General features: G+C 51.3%; 1 protein-coding gene and 1 long non-coding RNA gene across 3 annotated transcripts in view; one reads left to right on the forward strand and one right to left on the reverse strand.

Moving 5' to 3' along the window:
* GOLGB1 (golgin B1) overlaps positions 1 to 19,154 on the forward strand; it is a 71,458-nt gene that overhangs the window by 28,010 nt on the left and 24,294 nt on the right. Inside the window, exons 15-23 of one of the 2 annotated variants that reach the window (XM_081879563.1) lie at positions 96 to 2,004; positions 3,141 to 3,298; positions 4,798 to 4,933; positions 6,208 to 6,357; positions 7,241 to 7,399; positions 7,658 to 7,755; positions 8,003 to 8,137; positions 9,630 to 9,735; positions 17,863 to 17,946. In XM_081879563.1, the coding sequence (XP_081735689.1) occupies positions 96 to 2,004; positions 3,141 to 3,298; positions 4,798 to 4,933; positions 6,208 to 6,357; positions 7,241 to 7,399; positions 7,658 to 7,755; positions 8,003 to 8,137; positions 9,630 to 9,735; positions 17,863 to 17,946 (2,935 nt within the window). Of the gene's footprint in view, positions 1 to 95; positions 2,005 to 3,140; positions 3,299 to 4,797; positions 4,934 to 6,207; positions 6,358 to 7,240; positions 7,400 to 7,657; positions 7,756 to 8,002; positions 8,138 to 9,629; positions 9,736 to 11,115; positions 12,453 to 17,862; positions 17,947 to 19,154 lie in introns of those variants that run through there. The other variant, XM_081879562.1, reaches the window with a different exon arrangement.
* LOC309352075 overlaps positions 1 to 19,154 on the reverse strand; it is a 73,297-nt gene that overhangs the window by 24,577 nt on the left and 29,566 nt on the right. The window lies entirely within an intron of this gene.

Here is a 19,154-nt window from a genome sequence, read left to right on the forward strand (position 1 = left end):
CTAGTTATGTCTTGTGTGTTTATTGATTAGGGAGTGAGGACAGGCAGAGGACTTTCCTGCTTTTTGTCTGATCCTGCCCTTCTCTGCTTTTGCAGCCTGGAACGCAGCAAATCGGCACAGGACTCCAGAGCCCAGAAGGAGCACCAGCGTCTCCTGGAGGAAGCCGAGTCGCTCCAGGAGGAGAAAAGGGGGCTGGTGATGCAGCTGGAGGAAGCCCAGCGGCTGCTCCGAGACTCCCAGGACCAGAGCCAGAAACAGGAAGCGCAGCTCCAGAGCCAGGGCGAGAAGCTGGCCGGCCTGCAGGACTCCTTCACGAAGTGCCTGGAGGAAGTGGACAGGCTGGCGGCCACGGCGAAAAGCCAAGAGGCCGACCTGCGAGAGAGCCGGCTGAGTCGGGAGCAGCTGGAGGCCGACCTACGGGCATCCAAGGACCTGACGGACAGGCTCCATGCGGAGATGAGCATCACGGACCAGAAGATCATCAGCCTGGTGGCCGCCAAGGAAGAGGCCGTTTCCTCCGCCGTGTCGGAGCTGCAGCGGCAGCACCAGGAGGAGCTGAAGGAGCTGGAGGCCAGGATCAGCCAGGCGGGAGAGGAGAGGGCAGCCTCGGAGGCCGAGAAGGTGAAAGCCCTGGAGAAGGTGGAGCAGCTGGGCAGGAATCTCCAGAGCACCCAGGAGGAGAGCAAGCGCCACAAGGCCCAGCTGGACTCCTTCACCAAGTCCATGTCCTCCCTGCAGGATGACCGGGAGCGGGTCCTGGGCGACTACCGCCAGCTGGAGCAGCGGCACCTGGCGGCCATCCTGGAGAAGGACCAGCTGATCCAAGAGGCGGCGGCTGAGAACAACCGGCTGAAGGGGGAACTGCGGAGCCTCCACAGCCGCGTGGACGACCTGCATGCCGAGAACGCCAAGCTGGACGCCGAGCTGGTGCGCTACCGCCAGGACCTGAACCAGCTGCTCTCCATCAAGGACAGCCAGCAGAAGCAGCTGCTGAAGACCCAGCTGGAGCGCATCCGGGCGCTGGAGGAACAGCTGCGGGATTCTGAGCGCGCGGCGGAGGCCCTGCGGCTGGAGAAGCGCAGCCTGGGGGAGCAGGCAGAGTTGCTTGCGGCCTCCCTCTCCCGGGCGCAGAGCGAGGTGGCGGCCCTGCGCGAGGACGGGCCCCTGCTGGAGCTGCAGGCGCAGCTGCTGGGCAAGGGGGAGGAAGCGGAGGAGCTGAACGGGCAGCTCTCGCTTGCCCGGAGGCAGGCGGCGGAGCTGGAGGAGGAGCTGGCCCTGCTCCGGCAGAGCACCAGCCGCAAGATGCAGGAGGCGGAAGCCCAGATGAAGGCAGAGCTCAAGAGCTTGCACCACAACGCCGGGCTGATGCGGAACGAGACGGAGACGGCGGAGGAGCGGGTGGCCGAGCTGGCCAAAGACCTCCTCGAGATGGAGCAGAGCCTCCTAGCTGTCACAGAGGAGAACCAGGACCTGAAGGCCCAAGTCCAGTCCTTTGGGAAAGCCATGAGCTCGCTCCAGGACAGCTGGGACGAGTGCAACGAAGAGCTCCGCACCATGGAGAAGAAGTATTTGGCAGACTTGGAAGAGCAGCGGTTGCTGGTTCAGAGCCTCCAGGAGGAGAAGGCTCGGTTCCAGGAGGAGCAGAAGAGCCTTGCGGAGCAGCGAGACACCTTGGCCTCTGAACTGGCCGCCCTCCGGAAGTTGACGGAAGAGAAAGGCCTCCTGGCACGACTAGAGAAGCTTGGCCACCAGCTCAAGGTCAAAGACGCCGAGGTGGTTCGCCTGGTCTCTGAGCTGGAGGGGGCCTCCGGCCAGGTCAAGTCCTTCTCCAAGGCCATGGCTAGCCTGCAGGGTGAGCGAGACCGACTGATGGGCGAGCTGGAGAAGGCCCGCAAAGTGGAGGAGGCCAAGCTGCAGTCGGCGAATGGCGGTTCTGTCAGCCTCGCCAAAGTGCCCAGCCTCAAGAAGGCCTTGTCTGCCCTGCAGGATGACCGGGACAGGCTGGTGAGTCCCTGGTTTTTGTCGCATGCTGCTCATTAACCCACCTTTCTCAAGGGTCTTCCTTGAAGCTGGGGATTCTCAGCACATCCCGCTGTCTAGAGTAAAGGTAAAGGGACCCCTGACCACTAGGTCCAGTCGTGGCCAGCATGACTAAGCCGCTTCTGGCGAACCAGAGCAGCGCACGGAAACGCCGTTTACCTTCCCACTGGAGTGGTACCTATTTATCTACTTGTACTTTGTGCTTTTGAACTGCTAGGTTGGCAGGAGCAGGGACCGAGCAACGGGAGCTCACCCCATCGTGGGGATTTGAACCGCTGACCTTCTGATCAGCAAGCCCTAGGCTCTGTGGTTTAGCTCACAGCGCCACCCAGCGCCAGAGTAGTGGATCCTAAAGTTTTTTGTTCCCCTTCTCCCTTGGTTCCGTAAACTCATCCCTAGTGCCACCCCCACCGTACCCTATAACATGCCTTATTCCGAATAGTGGTTTGCACCACCCACTAAGCAAAACAACAGAATAGAATTCAGAACAGTAACAGTTAATTGCACATTTATTATTATTTATGTCTTAACCTGGACGCGGGTGGCGCTGTGGGTAAAAGCCTCAGCGCCTAGGGCTTGCCGATCGAAAGGTCGGCGGTTCGAATCCCCGCGGAGGGGTGCGCTCCCGCTGCTCGGTCCCAGCGCCTGCCAACCTAGCAGTTCGAAAGCACCCCCGGGTGCAAGTAGATAAATAGGGACTGCTTACTTGCGGGAAGGTAAACGGCGTTTCTGTGTGCTGCGCTGGCTCGCCAGATGCAGCTTTGTCACGCTGGCCACGTGACCCGGAAGTGTCTGTGGACAGCGCTGGCCCCCGGCCTCTAGAGTGAGATGGGCGCACCAACCCCAGAGTCTGTCAAGACTGGCCCGCACGGGCAGGGGTACCTTTACCTTTACCTTATGTCTTAACCTGTATATTCAGGTACTTTTATAGCTCTGTTTAGAGTAGGTAATGTCTTGATAATATAAATGTTTTAAGTTTTTTGTATTAATCCAGCATATTTTCTTTTAGTTGTTGAATGATTCTGTGTACATTGTGGCAGCCTTTGGCTATGTGCAATAAAACTGACTGACTGACTGACTTTCCTTCTCTCCTGCCCAAGCTGGTGGAGCTGAAGAACCTCCAGCAGCAGTACCTGCAGGTTGGGGTGGACACAGCAGAGATCGCGCGCCTGAAGGCCCAGGTGGAAGAGCAGAAGCAAGAGTTGGAGCGTCTGAGGCAGGACGGGGCCTCTTGGCAGATGGAGCTCCACCAGCTCAGGTGAGTCCCTCCCTGTCACAGAGGCAGGGGGGAAGCTTAACGCTGGAAGTTTCAGCACAGAGCAAAGAAACGCCGCCTCCAAGCAGTGCATTCTTAAACTACGGAACTCCCTGCCGCTGGAGGCAGGGATGGCCACCAACCTGGTGTTGGGATGCATCCGGAGAGATGGGGGCATTTGGCAGGCCCCCAGCTGGCTCCAGCCACTGACCAGCAGCCGGGCAAACTCCGGAACAGCATCAATCAGCGACTTGAGCCTCCAATACAGTGGTGCCTCGCAAGACGAAAATAATCCGTTCCGTGAGTCTCTTCGTCTAGCGTTTTTTTTGTCTTGCGAAGCATCCCTATTAGCGGCTTAGCGGATTAGCGCTATTAGCAGCTTAGCGGCTTAGAAAAAGGGGGGGGGGGGGGGGAAAGACTAGCAAGACGTTTTCGTCTTGCAAAGCAAGCCCATAGGGAAATTCGTCTTGCGAAGCGCCTCAAAAAACGGAAAACCCTTTCGTCTAGCGGGTTTTTCGTCTTGCAAGGCATTCGTCTTGTGGGGCACCACTTTACATTCAGAAGCTGAGCACGCTCTTATCAGCAGAGTGAATAAATCTTCACAACGGAAGTGGCAGACAGAGACATGTGCAAGCATTATTTACAGGCGTTTATTCAGCATAGTCCAGGAACAAAGGAAAACATGCCTGCTTCCTTTCGTGTCCAACAAAAGAGCAATATAGCAAAAGCAATATACAATGGAAATTCCCAGCAGACTGTGCTGGAAGTAAACAGGCATGTGACACACAACAGGCATGCCTGTTCCTTTTAAGGTGGAACGGAACTATATCCCAACATCCTCCCCCTTTCCATGTAATTTGTAGTACCTGTGGTTCAACCCAATTGCAACCTCTGTACATAAACCTTAAGTTGTTTTCTGTTAACAACCGCAGACAATAGATCTGCAGGAATTTCATTTCCTGGCATGTAGAACACCTGAAGGAGTCCTTTCTGAATACACTCTCTTGCACGATGTAACGAGGTATAAAGCTTGGGTGCTGCCACGTTAAATGCCAGTTTCTTACAAAAGCAGAATGGGTATGATGTGGCCCTTTTTTATTTGTCCTGACTTTTGTCCAAATTGCACCCCGTGCTTCTCTCAGGTTGGTGCAGCAGGGGTTGCCATTATCCTCACAGCTGCCTTTGACTCGCGATCAAGCAGCGAGTTTCGGGGCTGGCCAAGGATTAGAATTCGGGCCTCTTCACATCCAACCCCAGCCTTCCACACCGGCTGCTGCGCACATTCATTTCTCTAGCAAATCTCCTCTGTCTGTAGCCTGGCCTTGGGGCGCCCTCCTTGACAGTTCCCCAGAGCTCTCTTGACTTCGGTGCAACAACTGCTGTGCCCAAACTCATCACGGCCTCACCAGGAAGCACCATGTGAGCTTTGGTGGGCAGGTCGCCCTTTCCCCCCACCTCACCATGTGCCGCCTCTGCAGTTCCTCTCTTGTGATGTCTTGCAGGGAGGAGAAAGCATCTTGGAAGCTGGAGGCCCCATCGGCCACGGGGCAGGAGCAGAGTTCCTTGCGGAGAGCAGTGCAGGAGGGAGAGAGAACTGGTGCACGAATCGTGGTGGAAGAGGAGCAGCGCCAGAGACAGGTGAGGCTGGGGGTGGTGTGGTGGGTGGGACTGACGTTGCAACGGGGCCCTTTGCCCAGGCCTTTTCCCAAACTGAGGTTACAAGAACATCAGGAAAAGCTTTCTTGAGAGTTGTTAGACAATCCTTCCTTGGAGGTTTATAAGCAGAGGTCGAATGACCACCTGTCATGTATGATCTAGTGGAGATTCCTGCATTTCAGGGGGTTGGACTTGGGTCCCTTCCAACATGACAATTTAACAACAACAACAACAACAACAATTTATTTATACCCTGCCTATCTGGCTGGGTTTCCCCAGCCACTCTGGGCAGCTCCCAATAGAATATTAAAAACACGATCAAACATTAAAAACTTCCCTAAACAGGGCTGCCTTCAGATGTCTTCTAAAAGTCAGATAGTGGTTCCTTGACATCTGATGTGAGGGCGTTCCTCAGTGTGGGTGCCACCACCGAGAAGACCCTCTACCTGGTTTTTATGCTTCCATGCCAGCCTGTTTCTTTCTTTTTAAAAAGATTTTATTGAAGTAAATCAAACAGGCAATAACCACACAAGGGTTACATTTGAGGGGTCCACATGCAAAGGCAAAATCAGGAAGACCCTCAAATGCTCCCCAAACACTGCTTGATTCTTCCTGCCTGCCCGGAGTGGGCTTTGCCTACTGGCCCTATAGGGAGGTTGTGAGAGTCCCGGGGCCCTCGTACGACCTTTCCGGAGCCTGGTAAGCCCTTCGGGTCCCTTCCAACACTCCACTTCCATCATTTCTGTACATCTAGGTCTTGGCCTAGGGACGTGGGTGGCGCTGTGGGTTAAACCACTGAGCCTAGGGCTTGCTGATCAGAAGGTCAGCGGTTTGAATCCCCACAACAGGGTGAGCTCCCATTGCTCGGTCTCTGCTCCTGCCAACCTAGAAGTTCGAAAGCATGTCAAAGTACAAGTAGATAAATAGGTACCACTGTGGCGGGAAGGTAGACGGCATTTCCATGCGCTGCTCTGGTTTGCCAGAAGCGGCTTAGTCATGCTGGCGACATGATCCGGAAGCTGTATGCCGGCTCCCTTGGCCAATAAAGTGAGATGAGCGCCGCAACCCCAGAGTTGGCCAATAAAGTGAGATGAGCGCCGCAACCCCAGAGTTGGCCACCTAATGGTCAGGGGTCCCTTTACCTTTACCTAGGTCTTGGCCGGGCTCTTGGGAGGCCCTGGCCCTTGGCTGTGCAGTTCCCCCAGGCCCAGCTGAGTGGCTGTGCACCAAGGGCTCAGGTGTTTGTCTCCCTGCAGGCTGCCCCAGGAGTCACCGGTTCCAGCAAGACTTTGCAGGGAGCTGTGTCTGGTCAAGAGGCTGATACCAACAGCCTCCAGGCCCAGCTGAGCAGCACTTTGAAGGAGCTGCACCAAAAAGAATTGCGGGTCCAGCAGCTGAACAGCAAGGTAAGAGGGAGGGCAAGGGGAGGGCAAGGGTCGGTGGGTGGGCTCCTCAGAATGTGCATATTATGCATCAGTGACGGTGAGGGAATTGTCCGTTGTTCAAAGTGGATCATCTCCAGTTCTTGTGCTTTCCCTCTCCTTACAGTTACCGCCTCTGCTCTCCCTGTGTCAAATGTGCTTCTTCCTCACAGAGGATTAAAGCCCTCTGGTTTGTTTCCACAGACAGGACAGCCAGAATAGAATAGAGTAGAGTAGAGTAGAATTTATTATTTATACCCCGCCCATCTGGCTGGGCCTCCCCAGCCACTCAGGGCGGCTTCCAGCAGAGCATTAAAATCCAGTGGTCTGTTAAACATTAAAAGCTTCCCTAAACAGGGCTGCCTTCAGATGTCTCCTAAAAGTCTGGTAGTTGTTCATCTCCTTGACATCTGGTGGGAGGGTGTTCCACAAGGCGGGCGCCACCACCGAGAAGGCCCTCTGTCTGGTTCCCTGTAACTTGGCTTCCCGCAGTGAGGGAGCCGCCAGAAGACCCTTGGCACTGGACCTCAGTGTCCTGGCTGAACGATGGGGGTGGAGATGCTCCTTCAGGTATACTGGCATAGCTGTCAACCTTCCCGTTTTTTTGCGGGAAATTCCCTTATTTCAGCGCCGTTTCCTGCTGCTTCCTGCTGCTATCCCAGATTGTTAGATATCCCACAGACTGTCCCCAGGACAGGTGAGGCTGCTGATCCCTTATTTTCAAATCTGAAAGCTGACAGCTATGTCTACTGGACTGAGGACCTTTAGGGCTTTAAAGCACCAACACTTTGAATTGTGCTCAGAAACGTCCTTGGAGAAATGATGGTCACTTGAGGAAGACATCTCAGCCCCTCTCTCCTCTCTCCAGCTCTCTCAGGTCTTCGAGGAGAAGAACTCTCTCTCTCTCCAGCTGCGGGGCAGCAGCCGCAATCTGCGCGAGAGCCACCAGCGCTACAACGAGGTCCTTGCCCGCTGCGAGGCCCTGGAGAATCAGCTGCGGGAGCTCCAGACCCCAGTGAAGGACTCGGTAAGGCTGAGACTCGCTGGGCTGCAGAGGCCGACTGAAACCGTGCCATTCTCAGCCTATGTGCAAATTCTGGTCCCCTCTCTCGGTTACATCTCCCTATCAGAGCACGTTTGTTTGCTTCAGGCCTGTAAGCCTGGCTGCCTCTGTCATGCAAGAATTGACTGAAACCTGGCCATGGTGGGGCGGCACTCTTCTGCGGGACCTGTGGCCTGTTCCGATCTGGCCTATGCCTTAATGTGTGCTTTCTGCCCTGCCCAGGGCTCCCTCCCAACAGACGCTGCTCCCGGAGCCCCCCAGGAAAGAAGTGAGCACCCCAGGGAGAGCTACACGCCCGAACTGCAGGAACTGCAGATGAGGTGAGTGCCAGTTTTGGAGCCGGGAGGTGGTGGTGGTGGTTGCTCACAACGACCCTGTGGGGTAGGTTAGGCTGAGAGCGGCAACGACTGCTGCCCCCAACACCCAAGGAGCTTCATGGTGGAGCAGGGATTCAAACCCTGGTCTCTTGGGCCCTAGTCCAGCTCTAACCACTGTGCCGCATGGCATAGGCCGTGCAGCTGTGATCAGGGAGAGCCTTGCTCCTCACCGCCCTTCTCTTTGCCGCAGGCTCTCAGAGGCCAGGCAGCAGCAGAGCAGTGCCAGGCAGGGCCTCTTACACCTGGAGGAGCTGCTGCAGGAGGAGCGGGACCAGCGCCTGGCAGCCGAGGAGGCCTTTGCCGCAGCCCAGGATCACATCCGCAGGTGAGTCACAGGCCTGGCTCCGGCTTCAATGACCAGGTTGTGTGTGTGTGTGTGTGTGTGTATCTATATATAGATATATAGATATATACATACATATACAGTGGACGCTGGGGTTGTGAACATGTTTCGTGTGGGATGCACGTTCACAACCCGCAGCGGCGTCTCGGCACACGTGTGGGCTGCGGTTCGGCGCTTCGGCGCATGCACAAAGCGCGATTTAGCGCTGCTGCGCATGCTCAACTGCCAAAACCCGGAGGTAACCCGTTCCAGTACTTCTGGGTTTTGGCGGGTCCGTAACCCGAAAAAACGCAACCTTTAGCATCTGTAACCCAAGGTATGACTGGTGTGTGCGCGCGTGTGTTTGTGTATACATATACATATACATATACATATACATATACATATACATATACATATACATATATACTATATTTTTCCATGTACAGTGGTGCCTTGCAAGACGAAAATAATCCGTTCCGCGAGTCTTCGTCTAGCGTTTTTTTTGTCTTGTGAAGCACCCCTATTAGCGGCTTAGCAGATTAGCGCTATTAGCGGCTTAGCGGCTATTAAAGGCTTAGCGGCTTAGAAAAAAGGGGGGGGAGCGAAAAAAAATCGCAAGACATTTTCTGATCTCCACCAATGAGCTGATTATACACACACACACACACACACACACACACACACACACACCCTCCCTCCCTCCCTTCCCGGTTCAAAAACTGAGCTCAGGGCGGCTAACAACAAATGTAAAACACTTAATTATAAAAGCAGCATAAAATATAGCATAAAAACATGAGTAACAATAAAATTCAAAAATCAATTTAGGGGAAATAAGTATTAACTAATTCCCAGGACTGGCTGGCTGAATTGGTCCTACTTGGGCCAGCGAGGAGGCCAGGGGAGAATTAGCTGTGGGGTCTCAGAGCGGGTGATCTTCATAATAGGGGAGGGGGAAGGAAGAGAAGGGAAATAAAAGATAAGGCTAAGTTCAAGTGGAAAGCCAGGTGGAATAGCTCTGTCTTACAGGCCCAACGGAAGGAGGTTAAATCCTGCCGGGCCCTGGTCTCATGGGACAGAGCATTCCACCAGGTCGGAGCCATCACTGAGAAGGCCCTGGCCCTCTTGGAGGATAGTCTGTCTTCCTTAGGGCCTGGGACCTCTAAACTATGGTTATTCATGGACCTTAAGGTCCTCTGCGGGGCAGACCAAGAGAGGTGGTCCCGTAGTTGGGGGGGCGGGGGCTGTGTGCAATTTTGGAGGCCACATTCACCGCTGAAGTAGCCCCAAGGAGTTGGCTCCTTTGGACTGAAAGAAGGTTAGCCACCCTTGGTCTGAGGGGTATAGCTGCTTGTTCAAGCATCTTGGCTGCCCATGGGCTGGCCTGCTGCCTGTTAACCATGGGGCACTAATCCACATCTCTCTCTCTCAATCTATCTCTCTCTCTCAATCTCTCTCTCTCTCTCTCTCTCCTCCCCCCCCCCAACCCTTGCAGGTTAGAATCGAGTGAGTGGGCCCACTCTTTGGACACCAGCATTGAAATACCCACCAGCCCTGAGCACGCCCTGCTTGTAGGTCCCAGAGACACCTCTTATAGCAAGGTAAGGCTCTTCCCAGCAGGTGAGGGCCCACCTGTCCTACAAGGGAGCCTCAGCTTCATACTCTCCCTCCACCCAGCCAGAGTGGCAAGCCAAGCTAGAATGATCTGCCATCAGTGGGCATCTTTAAGGCCAAGTCTGTCCACAATCCGCTTGGGTCATTTGAGCCTGAGAGTGTCCTTTCAACAGGCTGCCTTTCCAGTTACAAGCAGCATCTTCTGGTTCTCCCTGCTGCAGCAGACATCGCGTTACTGTTCATTTATATGCTGCCTTTAGCCGAAAAGCCTCCCGTCAAGAAATAAATGCATTCAAATACAGAATAATGCACACAATAGAAGTTCAACAGTAGTAAAACACGTCTACCAAAAGATGATGATGAATGTTCCCTACAAAAATGTTAAGACAAGAAGTGGCAAAAATGTTAAGACAAGAAGTGGCACCTTCGCTTTGTAAGGGTCCCATGCATCTGGGATAAGGCAGGGCAGGTGGGAAAACATTCCCACGATGACTCCAGCAGACTCTCCCCTGTAGCAATATACAGTCGTACCTTGGAAGTCGAAGGGAATTGTTAGGAGTCATTCTGCAAAGAAACAGAAAAGATGATTGTAACTTTAAGAACCTTTTCTGGGAGTTCTGGGTGTGGTTTTCTAGGCTGATTAGGTACAGCTGGTGATGAGTACAAAAGGAGGAGAAATTGCAGTTTGAATTTTGCCTGCAGAGAGAAAAACCCCCCACTAACAGGAAAACATTCCTGAAGTCCGTTCGACTTCCAAAACATTTGCAAACCAAAGTGCATCTTCCGATTGGCTGCAGGAAGCTCCTGCATAGAATAGAATAGAATTTATTATTTATACCCCACCCATCTGGCTGGGTTTCCCCAGCCACTCTGGGCAGCTTCTAACAAAGTATTAAAATACAGTGGTCTGTTAAACATTAAAAGCTTCCCTAAAAAGGGCTGCCTTCATATGTCTTCTAAAAGTCTGGTAGTTGTTTTTCTCTTTGACATCTGGTGGGAGGGCGTTCCACAGGGCGGTTGCTACTACCGAGAAGGCCCTCTGCCTGGTTCCCTGTAACTTGGCTTCTCAAAGTGAGGGAACCGCCAGAAGACCCTCGGTGCTGGACCTCAGTGTCCAGGCAGAAGGATGGAGGTGGAGACGCTCCTTCAGGTATACTTGATCGAGGCCGTTTAGGGCTTTAAAGGTCAGCACCAACACTTTGAATTGTGCCTGGAAACGTACTGCTGAAACCCTAGATGGGCCCATATTGCTGTCCTAGGCACCTGCCTCTCCTGTCGCCCTTCGCGATGGGACTTGCCTTGAGTTGAAGCCCCCCCTGCAGTAGACTTGCCCCATAACCTCTCCTCCCTCCTTGCTTTCTCCCCAGACTCGAGGGGGCGTGGGGCTGCGGCGCATCCTGCACTCGCTCTTCTGTTCCCGCCGGCGCCTGCCTCTCCTGGCAACTCTCTACCTCCTCACGGTCCACGTGCTCCTCCTCCTCTGCTTCACGGGCCACTTGTGAGAACAGCCCCCTGGAGCGGGGTGGGGCATGTGAGTTGTCCGGGTTGCTGCCGAGCCCCCGTCCCTGGAGGACCCTGCTGTCGGCGGATGAGAAGGCTGATTTGGGAGACTCCGGCACCTTGGGGAGGCTGGCTGGAGGCCGCAGGGAGTGTTGCAGAGAGCTCAGGGTGGCCCCCAGCCCGCGGAAGGGTGGGGCCAGCGGCCCTTGACTGGGCCACGCGTTGGTTTTGTTCGTGTTCTTCGAGGGAAGTGTTGGGGGGTGGCGGCGTTTACACGGTTCACTTTTGCACACTGAATTTGGGGTGAAGTCACTTCGCGTTTAACCTGGCGCCTTCCAGATCTGTTTTAGACTATGATTCTCACCAGCCCTCAGCAATGGAGGGGCTGAGACTTTGAAACATCTGGGGGGCACCAGGTTTCCAAAGTTCATTTGGGAGGGGAATACAAGCGGAAGTTGTGCATAAGGTTTCCCCCCCATTTTTAACAATGCTGCATTGGTTGTAATCTACAGGCGAAGGGAAGTCAGTCAGTGGAATCGCAGCCAACCGAGGGCCAGACCCGCTTTCTGTGCTGATTCCGCAGGTATTGGCAGAGCCTGATTCTGGGGAAGGGACCAAGGGGAACTCGATCAACTTCCAGATTGCCTTTTCTCTCTTTTATTTCTTCGTGCTCTGTGATTTTGGCACGGGGGGGGGGGGGCTGGAAAGGTGGCATCAAAAGGGACAGAAGCCCCAGGCGTAAATCTCTTTATCAGCTGCTCCACACCCAACAGAGGGAAAGAGAAGGGGGTGGAATGGCTTCAAGCTCACCAGTGAAGATAAATCAACTTGTCTGTGGCCGCCGAGCCCGTTTCCTACACCATGCAGAGGAGAGGAAATCAGGGTAGATGTGGGGGAGCAGAGTTATGAAACCCACCCCACAGCTTCCCGTTGGAGTGGGGCAGGATGTCCTAGCCCTGCTTGGTAGGGTGTTTTAACTGTTTCCATCGTGCACAGACATTTTGGGATAGATAGCTCTTCCCTTGCAGTTCAGGAGGCTGCTGGAAGCACCCTCTGTGGACCTCGAGCGGAGGCCCTGCCAGCCGTTTTTTGGGGATGCTCCCAGCGTGTGGTGTGTAGACTTCCCTTGTCTCTCTTCCTTTCAAATCCAGTCTTCTGATCCTCTTGGAATCCCATCCTTGTGCAATAAAGATTATTTTTTCGAGCGAGTCGTGTGAATGCTGTGATTTGGTCAGACTCTGTCCACTGTGGTTCTCGCATTCGACTCTGACACCCCTTTATTATAACTTTTCAACAGCAAGATTGGATGCACTCCAGAATTTGGCAGCTGAAGAGCAACAAAGATAAATTAGAAGTAATTTCATTGCGATACTTAATGTGAAATATACAATTGGCTCTAAATGCAAACATGGAAGCACATAAAAATTTTTGGGTGCGCTAGTATTAGAGAAAATGGGAATGTCGGGAAGAGCTGCTTTAGCTGAGCTTTCTAAGAATTTCAGGATAATAATAATAATAATAATAATAATAATAATAATAATAAATTATTTCATTTATACTCTGCCTTCCCCAGCCAAGACTGGGCTCAGGGCAGCTAACACCAAATATAAAAGCAATTACAATCTTTAAATACATCTTTAAAAAACAAGATTAAAATACAACATTAAAACATTAAAATGCAACCTCATTTCAGTAGAAACTCAATCAAAAACTCAATCAAAAACCCTGAGGACAGAAGCGTAAAGGGTATCAGAAGGCGAAACTAGGCACATCTCTAATGCGTTTGCTACATTTTATGAAAACATGCATATCTGATAACCCTGACCCTGAGAATATCGACAAATATTTTATTAAGACTCAAGATCACAGAGTGGTATTAAAAGAACCAATTTCAGCAATTGAAATAGAAGACGCTATTTTTAAAAAAAAACCAAAATTTGTGGGAGGAACCCCTGGCGTGGATGGATTGGGGGGTGAATTTTGTAAGTTCTTAAAAGAGCAACTTCTACCACAGCTGCATAAACCGTTGAACTTGGAGGGACTGTAATGGTTGTGCTGTTGAAGCCACACAAGACCGTGCTCGTTTGGGATCCTACCACCCCATAATTCTCATTAACACGGGACACGGAAGATTCGGGGCAGACAAATGAAAATCCTTCACAAAGCACGTAACCTGTGGAACTCCCTGCCACAGGAGGCAATGGCAACTACCAACCTAGATGGCTTTAGAAGAGAATTGGAGAAATTCAACAGCTTCTTGCCACGATGGCTGTGCTGTGTTCACTTGGAGGCAGCAATGCTTCTGAAAGCTAGTTGCTGGAAACCCCAGGAGAGGCGAGGGGTCTTGTGTTCGAATCCTGATTGCGGGCTTCCCCCAATGCATACCCTCCAATAGGCCCTAGAAGAAAACCAGGATGTGCATCTTTTGGGGCCGCGATCTCTCAGGGGCCAGGGGACTTGCGAGAGAGCACAGCCCCCCCAAAATGGGATGTCCCACTTCAATTGGGACAGCTGAGGGGTATGATAATGGGCATCTGGTAGACCACCGTGAGAACAAGATACTGGAATAGATGGCTAATTGGCCTGATTCAGCAGACTCTTGCGTTCCTGTTTACAGTCCTAACACTCGAGGGGGTCTGAAGATGATCTTTCTGGTGTTGAGGGCATTTCAGGTATTCTACATTGTGTGAGGAACTGTTCTCTTGGGTCTATTGCCATTCAGTTTTGCTGAGCTTTAACATGGGAAGAGGATGGGGAAACAACAACAATATTGTTATTGCTATTATTTACACTCCATCTGTCTGGCTGGGTTTCCCCAGCCACTCTGGGCGGCTCCCAACCGAATATTAAAAACACAATACAGTATTAAACATTAAAAACTTCCCTAAACAGGACTGCCTTCAGATGTCTTCCAAAAGTAAAATAGTTCTTTATCTCCTTGACATCTGATGGGAGGGCATTGATGATGATGATGATGATATATTATTTATATCCCGCTCATTGGCTGGGTTTCCCCAGCCACTCTGGGCGGCTTACAACAAAGTATTAAAATACAGTGGTCTGTTAAACATTAAAAGCTTCCATAAACAGGGCTGCCTTCAGATGTCTTCTAAAAGTCTGATAGTTTTTCTCTTTGACATCTGGTGGGAGGGTGTTCCACAGGGCGGGCGCCACCACTGAGAAGGCCCTCTGCCTGGTTCTCTGTAGCTTTGCTTCTCGCAGTGAGGGAACCGCCAGAAGGCCCTCGGCGCTGGACCTCAGTGTCTGGGCAGAACGATGGGGGTGGAGACGCTCCTTCAGGGATACTGGACCGAGGCCATTTAGGGCTTTCAAGGTCAGCACCAATACTTTGAATTGTGCTCGGAAACGTACTGGGAGCCAATGTAGGTCTTTCAAGACTGGTGTTGTGTGGTCTCAGCGGCCGCTCCCAGTCACCACAGGGCAGGCGCCACCACCGAAAAGGCCCTCTGCCTGGTTCCCTGTAACCTCACTTCTCGCAGGGAGGGAACCACCAGAAGGCCCTCGGAGCTGGACCTCAGTGTCCGGGCAGAACGATGGGTGAAAACGCACCCTCCCCGCTCTCCGTGATCTAAAAGCCTTGCGTTCAGAAGCCTTTCCTTCTATGGAAAGCAACGAGGCGCTTGCTTCCTCTCTGCACCCAGGGCTTGTGTTTGTGTGTGCGATGCAGCCCTGCTGGGGGTGGCCCTGCTGCGAAGCTTCTTCCTCCTGGCTCACAGGAAATGGAACAAGTTTTGTGCAGTTAAAACAGGAACTTGGGTGAGCTCAGCCTTGCAGCCGAAACCGAGGTCGAAGTCAGCGCAGAGGAGCAATCACAACGGGCTTCGGAAGTTATCTTTCCGAACCAAGGTACTGCTTTGGGGTGGGGGGAATTGTCAGGAAAGTTGCAATTGGGGGGGGGGGACTTGGGGAGGGAGGTGTCAGGCCCTGTTCTGGTCCCCCACCCCTCAATTCACACTGTGCATAGTTAGACTATGGAACTCTCTGCCACAGGAAGCAGCGGTGGCCACCAGCCCAGATGGCTTTGAAAGCGGATTTGACAAATTGATGGAGGGAGGGGAGGACTAGTGATGGCTACTGCCCACATGGCTCTGCTCTGGAAACCCCAAGAGGGGAGATCTGTTCTTGCGCACTGATCCTGCTTGCGAAGTTCCCCCTGGGACATCTGTTCAGCCACTGCAAGAACAGACGCTGGACCAAATAGGCCTGATCCAGCAGGATCTTCTTGGTAACTATTTCTCCCCTCCCCAGTGTGATAAGAAAAAACAACTGCTCCTTTTCCTTATGGGGTACCCAAGAGCCCGTATAGGGTCCTTATGTAGGTTCTCTATCGGTAGGAGAAAATAACAGGTCAAACAGAGAATATTGAGAAGCAAAGCAGCTGATCTTTATTAATCTGTTGCGACAGGGGCCCCCGCTCACCCCACGCAGGGAGGGAAAGGAGGAACCCAGAACACTGGTGTGCAAGCCCTTATATAGACTTTCGAAATTGCTTCCCCTGTAACTCAAGACCACCCCCCAAAAAACATCATATATGCATCACAGAAAGAGGTGGTCCCCAGCAGAAATTTGAGTGTGTTGCTTCTCTCTTGTCTGCCAGGATACCTGATAATTCCTTATTATCCGATTGCCTTTTCTGGGTAGCCTGGCCATTCCTTGGAGATGGTAAATACTTAGTTCCTGAATCTCTTACACACATTGAGAGAGTGTGCTCAGCTTAACAGATACTTGCCAGACCACATTTAAAGGGAGGTGTAAGCAGCCCCTACAGTCCAAAGACAATTGGAAAGCTTTTCCCATCTCCTTCCTCCTTGCAGAGAAATATTTGAGGTCAATTTGGGAGGGTCAAAATGGCTTCAGGATTGTTCTCCTGTACTATTTTAGAGACGTGGTTTATATACTTATGCATGTGTTTGCCTTGTACATTTATGAAGATTTCTCCCTTTACCTTTACTATATATATATATATATATATATATATATATATATATATATATATTAAAGGTAAAGGGGCCCCTGACCATTAGGTCCAGTCGTGGCCAACTTTGGGATTGCAGCGCTCATCTCGCTTTATTGGCCGAGGGAGCCGGCGTACAGCTTCCGGGTCATGTGGCCAGCATGACTAAGCCGCTTCTCGCGAACCAGAGCAGCGCACGGAAACGCTGTTTACCTTCCCGCTGGAGTGGTACCTATTTATCTACTTGCACTTTGACGTGCTTTTGAACTGCTAGGTGGGCAGGAGCAGGGACCGAGCAATGGGAGCTCACCCTGTCACGGGGATTCGAACTGCCAACCTTCTGATCGGCAAGTCCTAGGTTCTGTGGTTTAACCCACCCACCACCAGCGTCCATATATATATATATATATATATTTGCTTTCGTAGATTTTCACGGGTACAGGAATGCAGGTTTTGGTGTCCTCGGGTGTCTTCCCGTGTAAAAGTTGGGGTGTCTAGGTGTCTAGGAAACGTTTCGACGTTTCGAGACCTCGTCGAAACGTCGCCTAGACACCCCAACTTTTACACGGGAAGACACCCGAGGACACCAAAACCTGCATATATATATATATATATATATACACACTTTTTTATATATATATAAAATATATATATATAAAAGGTCTAAGGTCTTTTTTATATATATATAAAAAAGACCTTAGAATTCCTATAACACCAGATAGGGAGCTGCTGCCCAAGTTTGTAGCACCCAAATGGGCAGGATGAAGAAGCAACATCCTTTGCTCAGCTGGGTGTATTGGGAAGGAAATTTGCTCCACATTCTGGTGTGGCCAGAGATGGGGGACAGCCAAGCATTTTTGGTGCATTCCATTTTCTTTTCTTTTCACTTTTAATTTGTGTTCTGCCTCCTTTCCACATGACTATGCGCAAGGCCATTGACAAGCCGAAGGAACAACATGGACTGCACACCTTACAGCAACCTGATCTAATGTAATAATAATAATAATAATAATAATAATAATTTATACCCCGCCCATTGGCTGGGCTTCCCCAGCCACTCTGGACGGCTTCCAACAAAATTAAAATACTGTAATACATCAACCATTAAAAACTTCCCTAAGGGCCGCCTTCAGCCTTGTCATAATAAAAGTCACAATGATGTCATAATATCATGTCATAATAAAAGCATAACTTTAAACAACTTCCATCAAATAAATTAATAATCAATAATCCTTTAGAATATGAAAGTACACAATAAAATTAAATACCAGCAAATAAGAATTAAACAGGAATTCACTCTTAATGATTACTATAAACAATTTCTGAACTATGTCACCAGAATTTATGTAAAGGGGGAGGGTTGCCCCTCCAGTGGACATCATTCACACACACACACACACACACACACACACACAATCAACACAATCACTCCTGCTGCTTCTCAATATTCTCTGGTTGGCCTCTGTTATTTTTTCCTACCGATATGAAAAAGAAATAGACAAGAAGTTTAAAAGGCGGAAGAAAAATAAAGTTCAAAAGCTTAAGAACTTCCAATTCTTCATCTGACCTCTGTATATAAGCAATATTCACTTGATAGGGCAGAACTATTACTTATAATTTTTCTCCCTCTCTCCTCGAGATGTGGAAGTCTGTGGTGGGACACAATGTGTCCGTGAAGGTGGAGTCCCAAGGAGACGACTGGGACACAGACCCGGATTTTGTGGTGAGTTTCCTCCATTCCCCTGGGATTGCTGCTTTTGGGGGTTTCTTGGGCTCTGTCGCTTCTGCGTCTTCCGAAAAGAGCAGGCAGGAACCTGCAGAGCCTTGTGGGAGGGAGAGAAGTTCATCTCTCAGGAACTGACAGAGCATCAGGGCTCGGAGGAACTGACAAAAAATGGAAGGAACTGAGAAGGGGTTTCAGCTGCACCTGCCAGGGTTGGCGGCTCTATATCCATGTTAGGGGTGGAGAGAACCTCAGGCTTGGGGGATGAATGCACCCGATAGATCTCTCTACCTGCCTCCAGGACTTTCCTCCAGGTGACACCCCTTGCCAGCCCTGCTTAACCTGTTTGGAAAAGCATCCTTCAACTCTGATGGTGCTTCTTTCTTTCCTGGATGGAGGTTGTTTTATTTATTTATTTAAATATGTATGTTGTTGTTGTTTAGTCGTTTAGTCGTGTTCAACTCATTGTGACCCCCTGGGCCAGAGCACGCCAGGCACTCCTGTCTTCCACAGCCTCCTGCAGTTTGGTCAAACTCATGCTGGTAGCTTTGAGAACACTGTCCAACCATCTTGTCCTCTGTCGTCCCCTTCTCCTTGTGCCCTCCATCTTTTTGCTGACTGTATAAAGCTTCTCCCCCCTTCATGGATCACTGCCTTGCCATGGCGAAGGGGCTTGAATAACTCAGAGAAGCTATGAGCTATGCCGTGCAGGGCCACCCAAGATGGACAGGTCATAGTGGAGAGTTTTGACCAAACATGATCCACCTGGAGCAGGAACCGGCAAGCCACTCCAGTATCCCTGCCATGAAAACTCCATGGACAAAGACAACAGGCATATAAAAGTTATGACGGTGGAAGATGAGCCCCTCAGGTCGGAAGGTGTCCAACATGCTACTGAGGAAGAGCGGAGGACAAGTACAAGTAGATCCAGAGCTGATGAAGCGGCTGGGCCAACTCACTGAGCCCAGCTTCTGGCATCTCCTCTTTGTGGCATTCCCAAAGCAAAGGAAGGATTAGACTCTGATTAATAAAAGACACACAGAGGCTTGATCAGCAAGACTCTGGGAGGAGTGCATATAATAATAATTCCTGACCACCCTCCGGCCCAGGTCGTTTTATTCACAAAAGAACTTTTTACACAGTGTTCATAAGAACCAATCAAATTTCCTCTGAGCATTTCAAAACCCCCACATGGGACAAAGTTAAAC

This window comes from Podarcis erhardii (assembly GCF_964252035.2).
Source record: "Podarcis erhardii genome assembly, chromosome: 10".
NCBI classification, from domain to species: domain Eukaryota; kingdom Metazoa; phylum Chordata; class Lepidosauria; order Squamata; family Lacertidae; genus Podarcis; species Podarcis erhardii.